The sequence below is a fragment of the Pristiophorus japonicus genome, chromosome 14, assembly GCF_044704955.1.
Source record: "Pristiophorus japonicus isolate sPriJap1 chromosome 14, sPriJap1.hap1, whole genome shotgun sequence".
Classification (NCBI taxonomy): Eukaryota; Metazoa; Chordata; class Chondrichthyes; family Pristiophoridae; genus Pristiophorus; species Pristiophorus japonicus.
Window position 1 is genome coordinate 153,561,171 of NC_091990.1, and position 22,540 is coordinate 153,583,710.

General features: G+C 47.4%; 1 protein-coding gene across 1 annotated transcript in view; it reads right to left on the reverse strand.

The window, feature by feature from the left end:
• Nucleotides 1-22,540, reverse strand: part of ano3 (anoctamin 3) — a 334,095-nt gene that overhangs the window by 86,503 nt on the left and 225,052 nt on the right. Inside the window, exons 12-16 of the mRNA XM_070898640.1 lie at nucleotides 17,545-17,627; nucleotides 15,789-15,929; nucleotides 8,438-8,602; nucleotides 6,311-6,347; nucleotides 5,829-5,940 (exon numbers count right to left, since the gene is read on the reverse strand). Of these exons, the coding sequence (XP_070754741.1) occupies nucleotides 5,829-5,940; nucleotides 6,311-6,347; nucleotides 8,438-8,602; nucleotides 15,789-15,929; nucleotides 17,545-17,627 (538 nt within the window). The remainder of the gene's footprint in view (nucleotides 1-5,828; nucleotides 5,941-6,310; nucleotides 6,348-8,437; nucleotides 8,603-15,788; nucleotides 15,930-17,544; nucleotides 17,628-22,540) is intronic.

Here is a 22,540-nt window from a genome sequence, read left to right on the forward strand (position 1 = left end):
TGGAGTTATCACATCCGGTTCGTCATTTGGGGATGGTAAGATTTCATTTTAGTGCAGTGGCAAAACTAGAAATTGCTGCAAATACACATTATGGTGCGAAGCAACATAGAAACAGGAGTAGGCCATTCAATCCCTCGAAGCCGTTCCACCATTCAATTAAATCATGCCTGATCTATACCTCAACTCCGTTGACCTGTTTTTCTTCCATATGCCTTAACACCCTTGCCTAACATAAATCTTTCTTTTGCTGGGGTGGCAGGGGGCGAGCAAGGAGACAAATATATAGCATCGAACCTCAATTAGATCAGCAACTGCAAATGCTCATTTGTAGTAACGCTGCCACTAGTGATAGAAAAAGTACTGGTTATTGAAGAACTTTAATATTTTGACGGCGAGCTGCAGGTGCCGATCGGGCGTTCACCTATTTTGCCGGTTTTGGATCTTGGAAAAGTGGCTGGTTTCTACATGGCAGATAGGACCTGTTGGTGGGGACAGGTTGGTTAGGAGTTGCGGAGCAGATCCAGTGGTGGTGAGGGGTGGGGGGGGCGGGAATGGAAGGGGATGGGGGGAGAGCAGAAACTAGGGAGCAAGAACAGGCTGATAGTGGGCCAGAAGGTTTCTGTGGAGCCAGGACCACTGGATTTTCCCTGCGATGCACAGTGCTTTTAACCAGGTTTATGATTTTGGTTTAAGGTGCAGCCTGGGGCATGAGACTGACTCACACCTCACCCAGCATTTGCCAATTGTGGATTGTTCTGATCTAGCCACAAAAGCAAGGCTCCAGTGGACAATTCAATTATACATCGCAGCCATCGCCTGGCATTTCACAAATGAGTAAATCTGGCAGGGCACTTCAGCCTGAATTCCTCAGACTATGAATTGTGTTCAATAAAATTTACAGATCCATAACATGTGACTCTCAAAGGATTCAGACTATTACTCATACATTTACCCAAAACAGGGCTTAACAACCTTTGGTCCAGAATATTAGGAGATAAGAAGGACAGCTTTGAAAATAGCCAGCAATAATTAAATGAACCCACACAGAACTATTTGCTTCAGGCATCTTTGCACAAAGCCTGATGACTCAGCTACATGTTACTCCCAGTACAACATTAAATAATTTAACAGAGCAACTCGGTCAAACACTCACAGGTCCCAACTGACTTTCCTGTGATCAATTACAAAGGGCCCAGAATATTAATGATTGCAGCAGTTTACAAACAACTGTGTAATCTATTACATAAAATAGAAGCCCCAAAGACCTTGAGAAGTGGAAGAGACTATGAATTTGGAAGGATGCTAAAAAAATTCAATAGACATTTATGGTTAACGGACAGAAGAGAGTAGGAATAAACAGGTCATTCTCAGGTTGGCAGGTTGTAATTAGCGGGATGCCACAAGGATTAGTGCTTGGGCCTCAGCTATTGACAATCTATATCAATGACTTATATGAGGCGACCGAGTGTAAAGTGGCCAAGTTTGCTGATGATACAAAGCTAGGTGGGAAGGTGAGCTGCGAGGAGAGCAGCAAAAGGCTGCAAAGGGATATAGACAGGTTAAGTGAGTGGGCAAGAACATGGCAAATGGAGTATAATGTGGGGAAATGTGAAGTAACGATTTTGGTAGAAAGAATAGAAAATCAGAGGGGGCGAAATTCCCCTATTGTGCACCTCCCGTTAGCGCCTCCAGGGGGTTAGCGGAGGCACAAGACCGGTAGCGCAGCATCCTCGCTGATAGTGCCCAGGGCCGCTCCGTAACAGCCGATCACGTCATAGCCGTGCGCGGTGAGCCCTTATCGCCCCCCCGGTGGACCGTTTTCGCCCTGTGGCAAAAACTGAGCAGCGCTCCATGAGGCTGCCGTAGCGATGTCAGCGCTAGTCTCGCTGGGTCATGAACCGAGCCACACTCCATGCGCGGGGCACAATTTAAAGGGGAAGTGTGCGCCGCCATCCGACGTACTGATCCGGCCTCGGAGTCCATTTTCGCGAGTTCCGTGCCGCGATCGGGCAGCCTGGCACTCCGTTTCGGTGATGTAATGGAGGCCCATCAAAAGCCCTGCAGAGCTCACAGCATCCCTCCCCTTTAACAGAAAGGGTGGGCCCTTGGACTATGTCAGCGCTACGCGAAGATGTGACATTCAACTGGGGAGCGCTCCACAGCACGCCCTGAGAGGAAATGGCGCTCCCAACATTGCGCTCCACTTCCTCTCAAGGGCGATAACCCCAATTTAGGTCGCGTGGCAGGACTTTTGCGCTGGGCGCAGGAAGTCCCGCCATGCCAGGGTTATTGCCTCCAAAAGGGGTGCACCAGGATTTCACCCCCAGAATATATACTTTTTAAAAAGGTGAGAGACTGGGAAATGTTGGTATTCAGACGGACCTGGTTGTCCTTGTACACGAATCGCAGAAAGTTAACATGCAGATACAGCAAGCAATTAGGAAAGTAAATGGTATGTTGGCCGTTATTACAAAGGGATTGGAGCATAAGAGTAAAGAAATCTTACTGCAATTATATAGGGCCTTGGTGAGACCACACCTGGAGTATTGTGCACAGTTTTGGCCTTCATACCCAAGGAATGATATATTTGCCTTGGAGGGATTGCAATGAAGATTCACTAGACTGATTCCTCGGATGAGAGTTATGTCCTATGAGGAGAGATTGAGTAGACTAGGCCTATATACCTTAGAGTTTATAAGAATGAGAGGTGATATCTTTGAAAGGTAACATAGAAAATAGGTGCAGGAGCAGGCCATTTGGCCCTTGAGCCTGCACCGCCATTCAATAAGATCATGGCTGATCATTCACCTCAGCACTACTTTCCCATTTTCACTCCATACCCCTTGATCCATTCAGCCGTAAGAACCATATCTTACTCCCTCTTGAATATATCTAATGAATGGGCATCAACAACTCTCTGCGGTAGAGAATTCCATGGGTTAACAACTCTCTGAATGAAGAAGTTTCTCTTCATCTCGGTCCTAAATGGCTTACCCCTTATCCTTAGATTGCATCTCCTGGTTCTGGACTTCCCCAACATCGGGAACATTCTTCCTGCGTCTAACCTGTCCAGTCCCGTCAGAATGTTATATGTTTCTATGAGATCCCCTCTCATTCTTCTAAACTCCAGTGAATGCAGGCCCAGTTGATCCAGTCTCTCCTCATATGTCAGTCCTGCCATCCTGGGAATCAGTCTGGTGAACCTTTGCTGCACTCCCTCAATAGCAAGAACGTCCTACCTCAGATTAGGAGACCAAAACTGAACACAATATTGCAGGTGAGGCCTTACTAAGACCCTGTACAACTGTAATAAGACCGCCCTGCTCCTAAACTCAAATCCCCTAGCTATGAAGGCCAACATGCTATTTGCCTTCTTCACCGCCTGCTGTACCTGCATGCCAACTTTCAATAACTGATGTACCATCCAGGTCTCGTTGCACATCCCCTTTTCCTAATCTATCGCCATTCAGATAATATTTGCCTTCCTGTTTTTGCCACCAAAGTGGATAACCTCACATTTATCCACATTATACTGCATCTGCCATGCATTTGCCCACTCACCTAACCTGTCCAAGTCACCCTGCAGCCTCTTAGCATTCTCCTCACAGCTCACACCGCCACCCAGCTTAGTGTCATCTGCAAACTTGGAGATATTACATTCAATTCCCTCATTTAAATCAAGGAAAGGTATAAAATTCTTAAGGGGCTTGACAGGGTTAATGTTGGGAAAATGTTTCCCCTGGCTGGGGAGTCAAAAACTATTCTCAGAATAATGGGTTTGTCATTTAGGACTGAGATAAAGAGAAATTTCTTCACTCAGAGGGTTCTGAATCTTTGGAATTCTCTACCCCAGAGGACTGTGGATGCTCTGTCATTGAGTATATTCAAGACTGAGATGATAGATTTTTGGATATTAAAGGAATCAAGGGATATGGGGATAGTGCGGGAAGGTGGAGTTGAGGTAGAAAAATCAGTCATGATCTTATTGAATGGTGGAGCAGGTTCAAAGAGCTGAATGGCCTACTCCTGCTCCTCGGTCTTATGTTCTTATGAATACACCATTTACACTCCAGCCATAGTGTAAAACAGGCAATTTAAATGCCTCCAAAGACCCAGATCACTATCTCATGGAATGACTTTGCTCCCTGTCAGCAAAGACAAAAGGGCATAGTTTCCAGCCTTGGCACTGAAATGGTAGAACTGGAATAATCCCGCATAATGAACGGTCAAATCCAACAAGTTGTCCAGAGTCAGCCCAGAGATGGCCCACCGATCTCCCAGCCTGGGTTGGGCCTGGTGCTGGAAGCTTGCAGAAGTTGGGGAGAAGATGTCATCCACGCTCAAAGGGGTACAAACCACATTTAAAGGGATGTGACCATTTAAAGGTAAGTGGCCATGCGTGGGGATCTAAAATTGTGCCCAATCTTTGCAGAGCAAATGCTGCACAGAGTTCAAAGCAGTAACTGACCTTTCAAAAGGCTAAACAGGGTAAAGAAAATGGTTGGCAAAACAAATGAGGAGGTAGGGAATGGAGCCTGTGTGCAAGTGATGGAGCAGTGTAGCACGTGACCCTTCAGTTTGATAGATGATACAGGGGAGGTGCTGCTGTATCAGATAAATGTGAGCAGGGCTGCCTTGCTCGCACCCCAAAGGCAGAAAAGCTGAGACAGTGTTAACCAGGGCTGCCACTAGCAATAGGGCCCATATGATGGAGGTTGGCTTTTTGACAAGTGATGGTCAACCCTGCATGTTATTTTTTATATACTTGTTTTGATGAATATGAGCAATAGAGGCAAGGCCACATTGTTGCCTATCTCTAGTTGCCCTCAGAAAGTGAGGGTGGGTCTTCCTCTTGAAATAATGGAGTCCTTAAGGTGATGGTGCTTCTACAATGGCGTTAGCTTAAACTTGTATCTACAAGTGGCAGAGACCTAGGCTACTACCAAGTGTGGAAAAGATTTGCACAGGCAGATGAAGTAGTGTACAGGACTTCACCCTGATAATCTGGGCAGACATTTTGGACAGATGTTGCAGTATCGCTCCAGCAGCTGCTTTTTCCCCTTGAAACAAGCACCGAGGACTGCCTTAAACAGCAGCAACGCCTACAGTGCCGCTCTGCCCATAATCTTGTGAAGAACTGACCAATCACAGCTCAGTGATATTTTACAGAATTTAGTCTGGAATGGAATGGGTCATTCTTGACCAATGGACTGAATACTCTGGACTATACTGAGTCCAGCAACAAGAAATGGTTAAAGGTAACTAGCATAGAGCATTCTATCAAAAGTCCTATTTAGGCTTTCGAAACGTCGAAAAAAAATACTGGTCTATCATGCTGGGTTTCAAGAGTATCACTCCAATTTTGAATCATTCTGTTTCCGTGAAATTAAGAGTATCAACAGGTCAACCAATTTGTATCAAATAAAACTGGTGGCCAATCAGCAGCTTGATGTGATGGGAGGCTGTAATTCAACGCCTTCACACTGTGAGGTTCTGAGGATCTTTAATGGCACCTGTCCCTCTTTAAATCAGTCTATCATTAGGTTATTAAAATGTCAAGAAGTATTTATCAAAATGGGACTTATTAAATGACAAAGTGGTCAGAGTAGACATTCCATCAACTACTACTAGTCTGCACACAACCTGCAAGTGAATCAACCTCAGGGGCTTTGCACTTTAAATTTGTGCATTAAACATGAAATATTCCTTGATGTAAAGGTATATAGTGACTGATAGTGACTCATTTGTTACGAATTTGTATACTAATTCTATTAACTGAGGATGTACCAAAAGCTGGCGTGTTATCCAAATACTTTAATGTCACTCACCTGCCTAGGAAGAAAGCAATGTAGAAGATTGAACTGTTGAGATTTACAAACTGGAAGAGAAACATTTTTAAAGCAAAGCTATTCTCCCATTCAGACTCTGTGCGTGGATGTTCTGAAACAATAGATAACGTCTAGATGAGTAACAAAATAAAAATGAAGGGACGTCCTTAAAAAGATACTTTTAACTGTCTGCGGTTTGCACAAGTTATTGGGGAAAACAGATCTTATTAAATATCTGGCCAACATAAATTCAGATGTTGTTTCTGAAGTAACATATGTGCTAAGAAGTAACATATTTTGTAGAGGTCGAGATATGTTATGTCAGTTTTATGTCCAATATAACTGAAAGGCGATGCCATCATTAGTGGCTAATCTTTACATTTGAGGAAATGCAGGCACTTTATGCTTTCAGAAGTGAAATCAATTAAAAGATGACTTATTCTATATGCACAGGTTTCAGAACCACAATCCTATTTACTTACCCCAATTTGTGAGCAGATATGCAACTTTTTCATAAACCTTAAAAACAGAAAAAATATATAGAAAAGTCAGATGTTGAACTGAACAAATGTTTCACCAATGTACAATTTCATTTGTGAATTTAAGTCATTGCTCGCTTCATGGAATTGTGATGTAGATTTGTTTGCTGGATTACAGAATATGAAGATGTGAAGTAGGATTCTCCCCAAATTTAAACTCATCGCAGTGTTACTTTAATAATAGGAATGTTTGACTTAACTGAAGCACCATTGAATTTGCAACTCAATCCTGAGTCACGTTAAAAATCATCCTTTAAGCTCTAGTTTGAACTCCCTTAACTTTCCACATTTCAACAGTCCTTATGGGCACTATTTTATTTTCCACAGTAACTATTTCTACTTAGTCTCCCTTTTGCTCATGTGTCTCCTGACGCATGCGCAGAAGCAAGAGTTAGGACAAATATCACCGACTTCGCCCCCCCCCCCACCCCCAACGCAATTCCTAATAAGCCTTTTCTGTGCATGCCCCAACACCACGTTGCCTGCACTGAGCAGCCGAAGGCATCTGCCGATCCTCCCACAGCGCCGAGCCCCGAGCGGGCCGTGGGCCCCGAGTCTCCAACAGCCCCGAGCCCCGAGCGGGCCGTGGGCCTCGAGCCTCCCACAGCGCCGAGCCCTGAGCGGGCCGTGGGCCCCGAGTCTCCAACAGCCCCGAGTCCCGAGCGGGCCGTGGACCCCGAGCCTCCCACAGCGCCGAGCCTCGAGCGGGCCGTGGGCCCCGAGTCTCCAACAGCGCCGAGCCCCGAGCGGGCCGTGGGCCCCGAGTCTCCAACAGCCCCGAGGAGAACAGGAGACGGGGAGAGAGAAGGGCAGGTGGGGAGAGTGAGAAGTAGGGAGAGAGAATGAGAAGTAGGGAGAGAGAGCTTGGGGGAGGCGAGGGGCAGAGAGAGAGAGAGAGAGAGAGAGAGAGAGAGGTTGGGGGGGCAGAGAGAGAGATTGGGGGGTGAGAGAGAGAGCTTGGGGGGTTGGGGGGGGCAGAGAGCTTGGGAGCAAGAGAGAGAGCTTGGCGGGGGGGCAGAGAGGGAGAGAGCTTGGGGGGGGGGAGAGAGAGCTTGTGGGGGCAGAGAGAGAGAGAGAGAGAGAGAGAGAGAGAGAGAGAGAGAGAGAGAGAGCTTGGGGGGGGAGAGAGAGCTGGGGTGGGGGGGAACAGAGAGAGAGAGAGAGAGAGAGAGAGAGAGAGAGAGCTTGGGGGGGGAGAGAGAGCTGGGGTGGGGGGGAACAGAGAGAGAGAGAGAGAGAGAGAGAGAGAGAGAGAGAGAGAGAGAGAGAGAGAGAGAGAGAGAGAGAACTTGGGGGGGGGGGAAAGAGAGAGCCTGGGGAGGCGGGGAGACAGAGAGCGTCTGGAGGGTGGGAGACAGGGGAAGAGAGAGGGCATAGGTTGGGGGGGGGGATCGGAGGGGAGAGAGGGAACTCAGAGAAGACGGATCATGTTCTTGCTAACCCCTGGTGCATGCAAGCTCGGTGCGTGTGTTACAAGGGACATCTTTGGGGTCGATGATATCCAGAAGTCACGACACTGTCACTATTCACTTCATACCCAATAAACATGTTAACAATCTACACACAATGCCCCATCTATTGGGGGGGGGCGGGCTGGCGGTAAGGTCTTGCGCTTGGGTAAGGGTCTGCAGCTGGCGGAGGGATGCACTTGCGCTGGAGTAAGGGACTTCGGCTGGAACTTGGTGGTCTTTGGGAGATCTATCCTCTGTGGCTTCTGAAGTCAAAATGGATCGAATTACAAATTGGAAATTTATTCAGAACTTGGGCTGGGCGGTTCCAGTTACACATTCCAGAGAAATTTCAGGGTGTGGCTAATCCACCAAGGGGATAAATCAGCAATAGGTCTGGAGAGCCAATTAGAGAAACGACTGCATTTTAGTTAGTAGAAATAGATGCATTCTTTATTTTCTCAACAAATCGCCATAACTCAGCCTTGGCTGATTCTCACAATGCAAGTTGTTTTTTTTTCTTTTGCCCACCAAGCAGGTTGAAAAATCTAGCACTTTGAAGATTTCCCCCAGCATTTCCCTCTGACTGACCAGCAGTTACTGTGGGGGTAGCTGCACATACCACATTCAAAAACATGATGATGAGAAAGTTGATGCAGGCTCCACTTCCTGCTGTGACGAACTGCCAGTTTTTCTGCACAAAGTCCCACTTGAAAGAAGCAAAGATCTCTATTGTCAGAACGCGATACACCACCACACCAAAGACCGCAGCCAGGACCAGCGAAATCTATATTCATCAGAACAAAAGAACAATGCCATTGCTGAGTCAGACATAGAAACTTCTGGACCTTTAATTGTGGTGTGAGGGAGCAGATATGCTTAAAACTAGGACGTCAGAGATGAGATTACAGCCTTGAAATCATTCCCTACCACATGCCAATGCTTTTTTTTTTAATAACATGTAGGGTGAAGATCATGCAGTAGGCACGACTTCATTTTGGGGGAGGGCGCGACTCTTTTATTGCATTCTATGTCACCGCTGTATTATGACATTCAGAATGAATCATGAACAATTGTGACTAAAGCCAACCTAAATTTAGGGAACCAAACTCCAAGATTGACTACAGGGAAATAATACAGTGGATAGATGTCAACTTTGGTCAGATTTTTGCAGATCACGCTCGGTGAAGTAGTGTCAGTGCTCATTGATTTGTGAGCCTGGTACGTGGGAATCGTTTTGCACTCACTTTCAATTTGCCAGCCCGCAAGTGACAGAAAGCTGAACAATGACAGTAAAAGGATTTACTGCAAGTATTTTCCTCTTGAACACATTTTAGCTGAATCCTTATTAATCAAATCAATACAGAATAAGACGATTACTTTCAGAAGTATCTCCATACAGTCAGAAACACTCAACTCTGATTAGTTAAGGTCTAGTACAAAAGTCATAATCGACAGACTAATCAAGTCTGGTTTAGTGCTTGGCCCTTCCACACAAGCCAGTACCACAGCTTCCCCACAACTACCAGTTCACACCCACTCCTGACTGAAAGCTTCTCCACCAAGGTTCCAATGGAAAGTCATTGACTGGAAACGTTAACTCTGTTCCTCGCTACGCAGATGCTGCCCAATGTGCTGAGTGCTTTCCAGCATTTTCTGGTTTTATTTCAGATTTCCAGCATCCGCAATATTCCGTTTTCGCCCATCCTCTGGAGGGGGCACACTTCGATGTAGTAGTAGAGTAGGTGTATGTAGAAGGGGATAGAAGGAGATGCACAAGGGTGAATGATATATGTTATGTTAATGTTGCACTTTTTACACATAAATGTTGATTTTCATCTTAACTGTTTGGTCTTGTCTCTCATTTCAGTGTTGGGCATGCGGTATGGAAGGAAGGGCTCATTGATGTGTTTATGGGGAGGTACAAAGGAAGCGGGAAGTGGCGAGGACCTTATTGGAATCGAGATCTTATGCGGCAGTCTTGGACCTCCCTTGCAGGATCGGGATGGCGTTACCTCATCCTTCCTGCCTGCTGGCTGTGCTTCCTCCTGCAGCTCCTCATCCTCCTCCTGCTGCTTCTCCTCCTCCTCCTGCTGCTTCTCCTCCTCCTCCTGCTGCTCCTCCTCCTCCCCCTGCTGCTTCTCCTCCTCCTCCTGCTGCTTCTCCTCCTCCCCCTGCTGCTTCTCCTCCTCCTCCTGCTGCTTCTCCTTCTCCTCCTGCTGCTTCTCCTTCTCCTCCTGCTGCTTCTCCTCCTCCTCCTGCTGCTCCTCCTCCTCCCCCTGCTGCTTCTCCTCCTCCTCCTGCTGCTCCTCCTCCTCCCCCTGCTGCTTCTCCTCCTCCTCCTGCTGCTTCTCCTCCTCGTCCTGCTGCTTCTCCTCCTCCTGAGGTGCAATGGCCGTGCTCTTATGATGGCCAGGTTGTGAAGCATGCAGCAGACGACGACAAACAGGGACACCCAGTCAGGCGAGTACTGCGGGACTCCTCCTGACCAGTCAAGGTAGCGGAACCATTGCTTAAGTACTCCGATGGTCTGCTCAATGATGCCCCTGGTGCTGGCATGACAGTCATTATAAGAGTGCTGGGCAGGAGTGGTGCGGGTGTGGATGGGAATCATGATCCAGGTGCATAGCGGATAGCCCTCGTCTCCGAGGAGTCAGCCAGAAGCTGCGTTGGGTAGCTGGAACAGAGCTGGCACACCGGTCTGGCGCAAGATGAATGCATCATGGCTGCTGCCAGGATAGCGGGCATTGACGGCCATTATTGTGCGTTTGTGGTCGCACTGCACATTGAGTGAATGGTATCCTTTTCAGTTTGAAAGGATCACAGGATTGTGGTGCAGAGTGTGGATGTGACGTGCGTGCAGTCTATGGCGTCCTGCACCATGGGGAATCCTGATAAAGCCAGTTGACTGCTGCAGCTGCTTCTGTCTGGTCATGGGAAAGGAGATGTATTCCATCCTCCTTCTGTACAGAGCATCTGTGACATCACGAATGGAGCAATGGGCGGCAAACTGGGAGATGGAGATATCTGCTGTGGCTCCCAGGAATGATCCAGTGGCATAGAAATTGAGGACAATGGTGACCTTCATTACCACTGAGAGAGCCGTTCTGACCCTTAGTGGAGGCTCAAGGTCTGGCTGCAGCAGGTGACACAGCTCTGTCACCATGTCTTTCCTAAATCGCAACCTTCTGACACACTGCTCCTCAGTGAAGTGAATGTAGGAAAACTGTTGGCGAAACACCCTGGGTGCATACGGCCTTCTGTTGGCATGTCTGTGTAAGCGTCTTCCTCTGCCCACATCCTCGTGGACCTCGTCATGTTGCTCCTGCTGTCCCTGTCACTCGGCATCCTCCTGTCGGTGTGTCTCTGCCTGCTGCTCTTGTTCCCTTTGCCTCTCCCTGTCCCTCTCGCTGTCCCTCGGTGCATGGTGCTCGCGATGGGCCTATCACAGTGCAGGTACCTCTCCCAGTGGGTGCCTTTCTCTTCCCCTCTCCCGATGCCTCCGCCTTACTAATTTCCGGCGCCGTTGTCTTCTGCAGGCGGTCTACTGCCAACACTGAGCCCATGATCGCCAAAGAATCTTCTTGTGTCCAAATGGAGCTGACTAAACCAGGGGGAGTGATTGGAGGCGAAGTAAACGGAGGGTCAGCAATCAATGGTGGCATATCGAAAAAACAAAATTGCTACAAGGTGGAAAATAATTTGGCCGACGGAAAAAAATATCTCCAACACTGCGCCTTTAAATATCGCTGGCGCTGCAGCTTCTCGGCTTGAAATCGACAGCAAAAGCTGTCGCTGGCATCGGCAAGCGTTAGGTAGAGGGGCGCGGGGCAATTTAACTTCCGGGGTGGCCACGAGGCGATACGCACGGTGATGACATCATCATTGGCATGCGCACAGGAGCGGCGTGAGCAACACCAGAGCAGGGCAGTCAGCCGTCGTGCCATTGGCGAAGAAGTTGTGACCGTCACGTCCACATGTTAACTCATTACTTCTCTGTTGGCGCTAGGCGGAGGTGCTAATAGGTCTTGTGCAAAGGGGCAATTTCAGCCCCTTTGTCTGTACAGAAGGATCAAGAAATAACCACCAAGCCGAAAAGCCTAACAATGTGGAACATCTTCTGAATCCTCAAAGACTTCAAGAAAAGCAGACCTATCCTCTTTACCCAGGGTACCATCGGCTCCCTCCTGGACCTGGATGCCAAGGTGGATTTGATGTCTGACAAAACTCACTGAATTCGAACCCTCATCTCCCTCAAATTCAAATCACACAAAGATCCTCGCCGATCCTGCAAATAGCTTTAAGATCAATCAGGTTAAAATGATATAAGTAGCGTCAGAGTTGAACTGAACCTCCAGAGACATCACATATGGATCTTTGGAGGCCTCTGCCAAAGCACGTCTGCAGAATCATAAGCCCTTTCTTGAGGTGAAGTTCAACTTTAAAGAACAGGGTGATATCTGCACCATGCTCTTTTAAGGAGATCCCACAGAGCAAAGGCACCTCCATCTAGGTTCCCTAACTGCCCTAACACTTTAATTCCCGTGAAACATGGCAGTAACAAGCCCCCAGATATCGTCAGAGACACAGACAAAACCCACCACCCAACAACCAATGACATCAGTGCAACAGAACATAAACAATGCAGACGCATGGAATTCCTTCCACTAATAACCAAGGCAACCAACCAAGGGCAACCATGTTGACCAGTGGTGCCCAATCCCGAAGAAAAAGGCAACTCGAGACATATGCAACTGAGATTGAGGTGAGAGGAAAAGGAAGAGGCAAAGAAAGAGGAAAGCACATGCAGCTTGAATACAAAGCAGCACCGAATTTGCAACCTACTTGTGAAAGTGACATTTGACCTGTGCATCAAGGGAATGACAGTCTGATGTGCCCCCTAGCGCTCCTGTGGAAACTATTAATACATTCGTCAGGGGTTGTACAGTTACCAACATCTTTGCCAAAACAGCACAAAATGCTCCACAACCAATGAGATTCAGAGAGCAAAATAGTGGAATAAAGACACAAGTCAGATATCACTGAAATGGGCCTACTTCAGGCCAGAGGGAAATTAAACATCCTGCTGTCGACAGGCTGATAGAAAACTCCCCAGTTCCCTGGGCAATGCGATGAGCAAATACTATCAGCAAGGTGACAAGCCTGGAAAGCCAACTTAGCAACAGATGCAGGGCAGAACTGTTAATTGCTCTAAACCTTACATCCCAACTACTGGGTGGCCCAGTTTAAAGGAATTCTGGCCTTGAACTCAGGCTCACAACAGAGCTCACAGCTGTTATGGCAGTGCAACATGAAAAGTATATACCGCTACTAATGAGCTAATTGATGAGCTCATCTGAAGGGAGAAGAGCATGCCAGGAGATCTGAGAGATGCAGTGATCGTGACCATCTTTAAAAAGGGGACAAGTCTGACTGCGGCAACTACAGAGGAATCTCCCTGCTATCAGCCACTGGGAAAGTTGTCGCTAGAGTCCTCCTCAACCGTCTTTGCCCTGTGACCGAGGAGCTCCGCCCAGAGTCACAGTATGGATTTTGTCCCCTACAGGACAAAACGAACATGATTTTTGCAGCGCGACAGCAGCAGGAAAAATGCATGGAACAGCGCAAGCCCTTATAGATGGCCTTCTTCGACCTTACAAAGGCCTTTGACACTGTCAACTGCAAGGGTCAATGGAGCATCCTCCTCCATTTCGGATGCCCCCAAAAGTTTGTCAACATCCTCCGCCTGCTCTATGATGACATGCCGGCCATGATCCTTACCAACGGATCCATTCCAGACCCAATCCACGTCCGGACCGGGGTCAAACAGGGCTGCGTCATCGCCCCAATCCTCTTCTCAACCTTCCACGCTGCCATGCTCCACCTCACAGTCAAAAAGCTCTCCACTGGAGTGGAACTAAACTGCAGAACCAGTGGGAACCTGTTCTACCTTTGCCGTCTCCAGGCCAGGTCCAAGAGCACCTCAGCCTCTGTCGTCGAGCTACAGTACGCAGATGACACCTGCGTCTGCGCACATACAGAGGCTGAACTCCAGGACATAGTGGATGTATTTACTGAGGCATATGAAAGCATGGGCATTACGCTAAACATCCGTAAGACAAAGGTCTTCCACCAGATCCACGGCGCGGCCCTGGACAATGTGGACCATTTCCCATACCTCGGGAGCCTCTTATCAACAAGAGCAGACATTGATGAGGAGATTCAACATTGCCTCCAGTGCACCAGTGCAGCCTTTGGCCGCCTGTGGAAAAGAGTGTTTGAAGACCAGGCCCTCAAATCTGCCACCAAGCTCATGGTCTACAGGGCTGTAGTAAAACCCGCCCTCCTGTATGGCTGAGAGACATGGACCATGTACAATAGACAGCTCAAGTCGCTGGAGAAATACCACCAACGATGTCTCCGCAAGATCCTACAAATCCCCAGGGAGGACAGACGCACCAACATTAGCGTCCTCGACCAGGCCAATATCCCCAGCATTGAAGCACTGACCACACTGATCAGCTCCGCTGGGCAGGTCACATTGTCCACATTGCAGACATGAGACTTCGAAAGCAAGTGCTCTACTCGGATCTCCTTCATGGCAAACAAGCCCCAGGTGGGCAAAGGAAACGTTACAAGGACACCCTCAAAGCCTCCCTGATAAAGTGCAACATCCCCACCGACACCTGGGAGTCCCTGGCCAAGACTGCCCTAAGTGGAGGCAGTGCATCCGGGAGGGCACTGAGCACCTCGAGTCTCATCGCTGAGAGCATGCAGAAATCAAGCGCAGGCAGCGGAAAGAACGTGCAGCAAACCAGTCCCACCCACCCCTTCCCTCAACGACTATCTGTCCCACCTGTGACAGGGACTGTGGCTCTCATATTGGACTGTTCAGCCACCTAAGGACTCATTTTAAGAGTGACAGCAAGTCTTCTTCGATTCCGAGGGACTGCCTATGATGATGATGATGACGATGAATTGAAATATAGTGCTCTGCGATCATTAATAATATTGACAGCACTACCGATACTATTTAGTGGCATTGCAGTGTGCCCCTCAATGTAACATATAAAACAGTCCAACTGAACCCCAGTATAGCAGGCATCAAAATATTCTAGCTCAATGTAACGACAACAACTTCTATTTATATAGTGCCTTTAACGAAGTAGGACGTCCCAAGGCACCTTATTATAAGACAAATAATTGGACACCGAGCCATACAAGGAGAAATTAGGACAGGGAATGAGGTAGGGTTTAAGGAGCGTCTAAAGGAGGGAAGAGAGTTAGAGAGGCGGAGAAGTTTATGGAGGGAATTCCAGAGGTTAGGGCCTAGGCAACAGAAGGCACAGCCACCAATGGCGGGGTGATTAAAATCAGGGATACTCAAGAAGGCAGAATTAGAGAAGCGCAGATATCTCCGGTGGTTGTGGTGTTGAAGGAGATGACAGAGAGGGGGAGGGGCGAAGCCATCATGAGGAGGAAAGCTATAATCAGTCACAAAACAGGAGATCATAAATGTCATATTCCTATAGGAAAACCCACCTCATCACACTCCACTCCACTCATGCAATAAGTAGGACTATACCATATACAACATTTTAGAATGTTGCTTTATCTTCATTACTGTGAAATGTAAATAATTTCATTGAGAAACCAAAATCCTTATGGACGTACAAAAAGGCATGAATTCATGTTTATTTGCTTGAAGAAAAATCAACAAATCTGACCTTCACAAGGTAGGCCGAAAAGCGCGATGAATCAAAAAGATCGCAATGTGCTCAATTATTGTTTTGTTACTATCGTAACATCAACTATTCTATTTTTATTCGACTGGGTGAAGAAAACAGAATAAACCATGATCTTATTAAATGGCGGAGCAGGCTCGTGGGGCCAAATGGCCTATTCCTGCTCCTATTTCTTATGATGTTCTAAAACGAAAAGGTAAAATCACGTGCATCCTCTCTGGGACTTACCATGAAGAATATTCCTGAGACAGACACCAGGAGTCTGCTGAGTTTATCAACAAATGGCTGAAAGGGTTCGGGTTTTCCTGTGATGGGATTAACGCGTTCCTTTTTGGAATACTTCGCTTCAAATTGAGGACGAAGCTCTTCCTATCAAAAAGATACAACAATATCATTTTGGGAGGGGGGGGGTTTCAACATTGCTGTGAATGCTGTTCCTTTCATAATTTGAAAACATCCAGTTGTATAATTGGACATGTGATTAGCCTGTGTGAAAACACATAATTTATTTTTAAAATGCACCTCTCGAGCACAACAGTACTCCTGTTACCTTGTCTGAATCTTTTTCAATGGATAACTCAAACAGACTGTAATTATACGCTACTACCCATTTAACCTGATCTCAGTTCACAAGCTGTCCACGGGACTGCGACAGAAACAATAGGTTCCTTGCTGTATCTGCCACTCAGCTGAGCTGCAGAATGGTGAAAACAGTTGAGTAAAAATTGCACAGGAGCAATGCTGATGCAGCGTAAATAAAAGTGCAGATGCTTTCTACAGGGATATGCATAAAATATACTCCTGTTTAACAATGAAACATTTAAGGTGTGAAATCATCAGGCTGGAAGTTTGTTCGGCCCAGTTTTCATCTGAAATTGGGCCTCAGGCCTCATCAGCATATTGCTGGCCAGCCATGGATTGGGCATCCAGAGGCAGCTCGCCGGATCCACAAGGACAGAGTTGGAGGGGCTGCCACCAAGCAGCAGCCATCAGCTAGATTCAGAGCGGGGGGAGGGGGGAGGGGGGTCGATTGGGAGGGAGGAAGAGATGTAATTAGGGAGAGGGCCGAACGGGAGCTGGCAATGGTATTCTGGACTCCTGCAGAACCAGGATGAGCAGTGCTGCTTCTCCCAGCTTCAACTTCAGGGAAGTATATAACTTGTTCAACACATCTTTTTGGTAGCATATCCAAAGATGCCTTTAAGGACCGCTCTTTAGGCCACATGTAGACCTGGTTATCCTGAACGTAGCTGGCCTGCATTCAGGACAGCCCAATTTCAGGAAGAGGGCTTGAAACAGGTGTGCGGCCCTCTATTAGCGCAGGCAAAGGGCCCAATGCCTGTTTGAGTCTCAGGTTTGGACGCCTATACTGGAGCCTACACCAAGATGGCGGCCAGCGCACCTCCGGCGCAAAAAGTATCATTGAATGTTTAGGTGCGCATGATATTTTGGACAATTACTACAAACAGCAGGCACATAAATAAATGGGATTGAAGACTGAAGACTGCAGGGTATATTAAAATGTTTAGTCAAAGAAAAATTCTTTTAATCTACTCACTGGTTTTTAATGATAGCTCAGTAAAATAGTTTTTCCTTAACACAGAAGAAAATATACTCCTCAGATGATTAAATACTCCACAGAACTTGATGGTTTCTATCCTGCTGGGTACGAGAAGAAATGAGATTGCTATGTGTAACGGGCAGAAGGCAAGGGATGGAAAGTGCACCTGTGAGGGCGGATGGGTAATCTGCTGCTTTGCTTATTTAGTTTTATGGATCTGGGAGTAATTATACATCACGTTTCCTCCAGCAATACCATAGGTGGTATACAGATGATTGTAAGGCAAGTAACACCAGTGTCTTGATATGCTGAACAGCCCTTTCTCGTTCCGTACTTTCTTGTGTTCGGAAAGCTATTGTTACCTGACTTATGGTCGATGTTTCGCGAGAAGGGTGTACTTCCATAAAATTATTTCAAACTAACCTCTTCCTCCTCCCAGTCAATCAGATCCCAGTCATAAGTCAGACCCGCTCGACGCCTCTTCCAGAACTCTAGAAATACTGTTGCTGTAATGATACAAAAACAGATTGTATATAAAAAAGACTTGCATTTACTTAGTGCCTGTCAGAACATCCCAAAGCACTTTAACAGTGGCATCACTGTTGTAATGTAGAAAATGCTGCTGCTAATTGCACGCTCCCAGAACCAGTATCGCGATAAATGACCAGATCATCTCTTTTCGGTATTGATTGAGGGATACCTGTTGGCCAGGACACCGGGGCGAGCTCCCCGCTCTTCTTTGAATGATACCATGAGATCTCTTATGTAAGATTCGGCGAAAACATCGGCGTAAACTTTTGGACTGAGAAGTTTTGACCTTTGCTGGGACACATTCACTGTACAGCAGAAGAGCTAACCTGGGCAAGTCCAAACATGTATTAACTTGAATACACATCAGCTGGGCGGGGAACAACATGGTTAAGTGGGCACCTTTTGTCATGGAATGGGAACCCATCAGTGAGACATTAAGTAAAGTGGCCGGTGTTTCAGGCCAACGAAAGACAAAGGAAAGCTATTATGACCACAGACTCATCGGAGCCACCCATCAAGGAACAGCCCAGTTTGACAAAGGGGCAGGCAAAGACTTGGTTTTGGTTTTTCAGCTGGACAACCTCAGGCGGGAAGGACAGTTGGATTTTAAGCAGCCTTTCAGGTATAAGAACAGCAGTTGGAAGCCATCTCTCTCTCTCCTCTCTTCTCTGACTGCTTGCAATGCACAAGGACCGAGCACTCCATCTGGAACGGAGAGAAAAAAACCACCATTTATGAGCCAAGAGGGCCTTGCTACTTCGACTGGGAGCATGATCTTGAGACTGGGCTTCAATATCACAGTTTGGTATGGACCCAGAAGATATGCCTCATCGGGAGAAGCAGCAAGTAAGCCAGGGGGGTAATTGTTGAGCATTTATCCCAGCCCATGGATCTTTAAGATCTTCGCATAGTGTGAAAAGATGTCGTGTGTCCCAACCAAGCTTTAGGGGTTTTCAGGGGAGGTGTTTTAGATGTGGGTACTTCGAGTTAGTGGCCTGCTTAGACAGGCCAAATTGTGTATTGTATTGCATTGGTTTGTTTTACACACCAGGGTGTGTGTGGTTTTACTGGGTGCAGGTGTGTGTTTTAACTTTAATAAAAGCATTGCCGGTACTCGGACCAAGGTACCCGTCCCTGACTCATTCATCTGTTCAGTACAGTAATTCCAGCATTAGAAATATTGTAAAGTGGGGGTGCTTCGAAAACACCTAAGGAAAACCACTTACAGAATCTGGTGACCACGGCAGGACGCTGGATGTACTGAACAGAGAGCTATGGAGGATATTAAGGCCAAGAGATCGGCAATGGGGGCTAGGATTTCCTCATATATCTTTGGGAAAGTTAACATAACACAACAGTGGGTACTAGGCCCTTTGCTGGCTGATAGTCCAGCGGACAAAGCTGCTGAGTGGATGGGGAGTATAGAAAGGCAAAAGAAAAGGCCATCTGGCTCCTGTGTCTGCAGAAGCATGTCCAACTGCTTAGGGAACACGTTGGTAGACTTAAGGCAGAGCTCAAAGAGTCCGAGGAACAGTCCGCCGCAAGGGCTGTGGTTGGAACGAGGCTTTTAGATGAGTTGAGCAAAGAAAAGCAGGAGAGACACACTCAGGAGGAAACGTCCCGTAATAAAAGGGAGTACCTGCAGTGTCAGGTAACAGAGGCCAAGCTCAATGAGCAGGTCACACGGGGGGAGAACACTCCACTAGCGGGTAAAGTAAATGGGCTGGAGGGGCAACTGAAGGATATTAAGTCAGCGTATAGAGTAGCCACCAATAAGGGTTTTGAGAGTGGGAATCACAGGCCCTACCAAGAGAAAATTCAAAGCTTGACCCACGCTCCATCCAAGGCCAAAGGAAAGGTATGCCTAATGGCCCCAGGGGGAGCCCGGGTGGACTGGGAAGGGAAGAGGAAGACAGTGAGGATTGGGAGCCGAACAGGGACGCACGACCTCCGCTAGAGGTGCCGGGACCTAGGCATCCCATACGGCAGCAGAAATACGGTGCGCCCGTAGACGGCCAAGGTCAGGGGATGCTGCAAAGCGATTTTGTGGTCCCATTCCCCACCCCACAGCAAAATATGATTTCAGGATTGCCCAAGCTTACCAACAAAGGTGATCCATCAGTCCACTTCATGGAGGTGGAACAGGTGGGAGCGATTAATGGGTGTCATGAAGCGGAGATTGACAAGCTGCTATTATTTTTCCTGGAGGGGAAGATGTATCAGGTCCTATCTTCCAAAAGCAAGAGGGAGCAGGGAACCATAGAGGGCTTTAAAGGAGGAAATCCTAAGAGCCATGGGGTACACCCAAGGTAGTCCATTCTCCAAGGTGGAAAGGACGCTGCAACTGGCTCTGGGGCCGGTCTGTAATAAAGCCTGTAATGGAGTGCTGGACTGAGTGCAGTTGCAAGGGGAGTCAAGGAAACGTTGGCTCAGGACCCTAGTGTCAAAGAGTTTGCCCCGGATTAGGGTAAAGTCCGAGAACTGGTTTGACCCTGAGAATCTCCAGAACACAGAGGCCGATGTGCTCTGTCACCTGAGTCTGGCATTTAAGGACAGCGTGGAGGAGGAGTTCAAACCAGTTAAAGGGAAGGTTCACGAGGTAAAGGCCAGTGAGGGTAGTAAAAAAGAATGGTGCAGGAAGGGGGTAACTCAGAGAGGGCATTCACGTGTTTCGGGTGTGGGAAGACGGGACACTGGAGGAGACACTGCCCGGCCCCAAGGAAGGGGCAAGGCAAAGGGGATCCTCCAGTGCCTAAGACAAAACCTGTCAAGGCGAAGGGACCGACCCCGGAACAATTTGATGTTCTGGTGGCCGCCCTTCGGACAACTTTTGTGCCAGAGCAGGGAAGGGTAGACGCTGCCGTGAGCAGGGAAATCCCGACCGCTCCAGTAATCCCACCACCCTGACTAACACGCACCCAGCCTGAGTACCTGTGTTCACTCACATACGATGAGTGGAATAGACCATGCGTGAGGATGGGTGGAGAAGGTAATGGGGAAATATTTGTTGGACACCGGGGCTTCCAGCACGGTGATTCACGCAAATAATCCGACTCCCTCACCTTGGTCTAATGTAGAAAAATAGAAAATAGGTGTAGGACTAAGGCCATTCAGCCCTTCGAGCTTGCACCACCATTCAATAAGATCATGGCTGATCATTCACCTCAGTACCCCTTTCCTGCTTTCTCTCCATACCCCTTGATCGCTTTAGCCGTAAGGACCATATCTAACTCCCTCTTGAATAATATCCAACAAACTGACAACAACAACTCTCTGTGGTAGGGAATTCCACAGATTAACAACTCTGAGTGAAGAAGTTTCTCCTCATCTCAGTCCTAAATGGCTTACCCCTTATCATTAGACGGTGTCCTCTTGTTCTGGACTTCCCCAACATCGGGAACATTCTTCCTGCATCTAACCTGTCCAGTCCTGTCAGAATTTTATATGTTTCGATGAGATCCCCTCTCATCCTTCTAAACTCCAGTGAATAAAAGCCCAGTCGATCCAGTCTCTCCTCATATGTCAGTCCTGCCTTCCCAGGAATCAGTCTGGTGAACCTTCGCTGCACTCCCTCAATAGCAAGAACGTCCTTCCTCAGATTAGGAGACCAAAACTGAACACAATATTCCAGGTGAGGTCTCACCAAGGCCCTGTACAACTGCAGTAAGACCTCCCTGTTCTTATACTCAAATCCCCTCGCTATGAAGGCCAACATGCCATTTTGCCTTCTTCACCGCCTGCTGTACCTGCATGCCCACTTTCAATGACTGATGTACCATCGCACCCAGGTCTCGTTGCATCTCCCCTTTTCCTAATCTGCCACCATTCAGATAATATTCTGCCTTCCTGTTTTTGCCCCCAAAGTGGATAACCTCACATTTATCCACATTATACTGCATCTGCCATGCATTTGCCCACTCACCTAACCTGTCCAATTCATCCTTCAGCCTCTTAGCGTCCTCCTCACAGCTCACACCGCCACCCAGTTTACTGTCATCTGCAATCTTGGAGATATTACACTCAATTCCTTCATCTAAATCATTAATGTATATTGTAAAGAGCTGGGGTCCCAGCACTGAGCCCTGCGGCACCCCACTAGTCACTGCCTGCCATTCTGAAAAGGACCCGTTTATCCCGACTCTCTGCTTCCTGTCTGCCAACCAGTTCTCTATCCACGTCAGTACATTACCCCCAATACCACGTGCTTTAATTTTGCACACCAATCTCTTGTGTGGGACCTTATCAAAAGCCTTTTGAAAGTTCAAATACACCACATCTACTGGTTCTTCCTTGTTCACTCTAATAGTTACATCCTCAAAAAATTCGAGAAGATTTGGCAAGCATGATTCCCCTTTCATAAATCCATGCTGACTTGGACCGATCCCCGTCACTGCTTTCCAAATACACTACTATTTCATCTTTAAAAATTGATTCCAACATTTTCCCCACTACTGATGTCAGGCTAACCGGTCTATCATTCCCCCTTTTTTTTTTAAAGTGGTGTTACATTAGCTACCCTCCAGTCCATAGGAACTGATCCAAAGTCGATAGACTGTTGGAAAATGATCACTTATGCATCCACTATTTCTAGGGCCACTTCCTTAAGTACTCTGGGATGCAGACTATCAGGCCTCGGGGATTTATCGGCCTTCACTCCCATCAATTTCCCTAACACAATTTTCCGCCTAATAAGGATTTCCTTCAGTTCCTCCTTCTCATTAGACCCTCGGTCCCTTAATATTTCCGGAAGGTTATTTGTGTCTTCCTTCATGAAGACAGTACCAAAGTATTTGTTCAACTGGTCTGCCATTTCTTTGTTCCCCATTATAAATTCACCTGAATCTGACTGCAAGGGACCTACGTTTGTCTTCACTAATCTTTTTCTCTT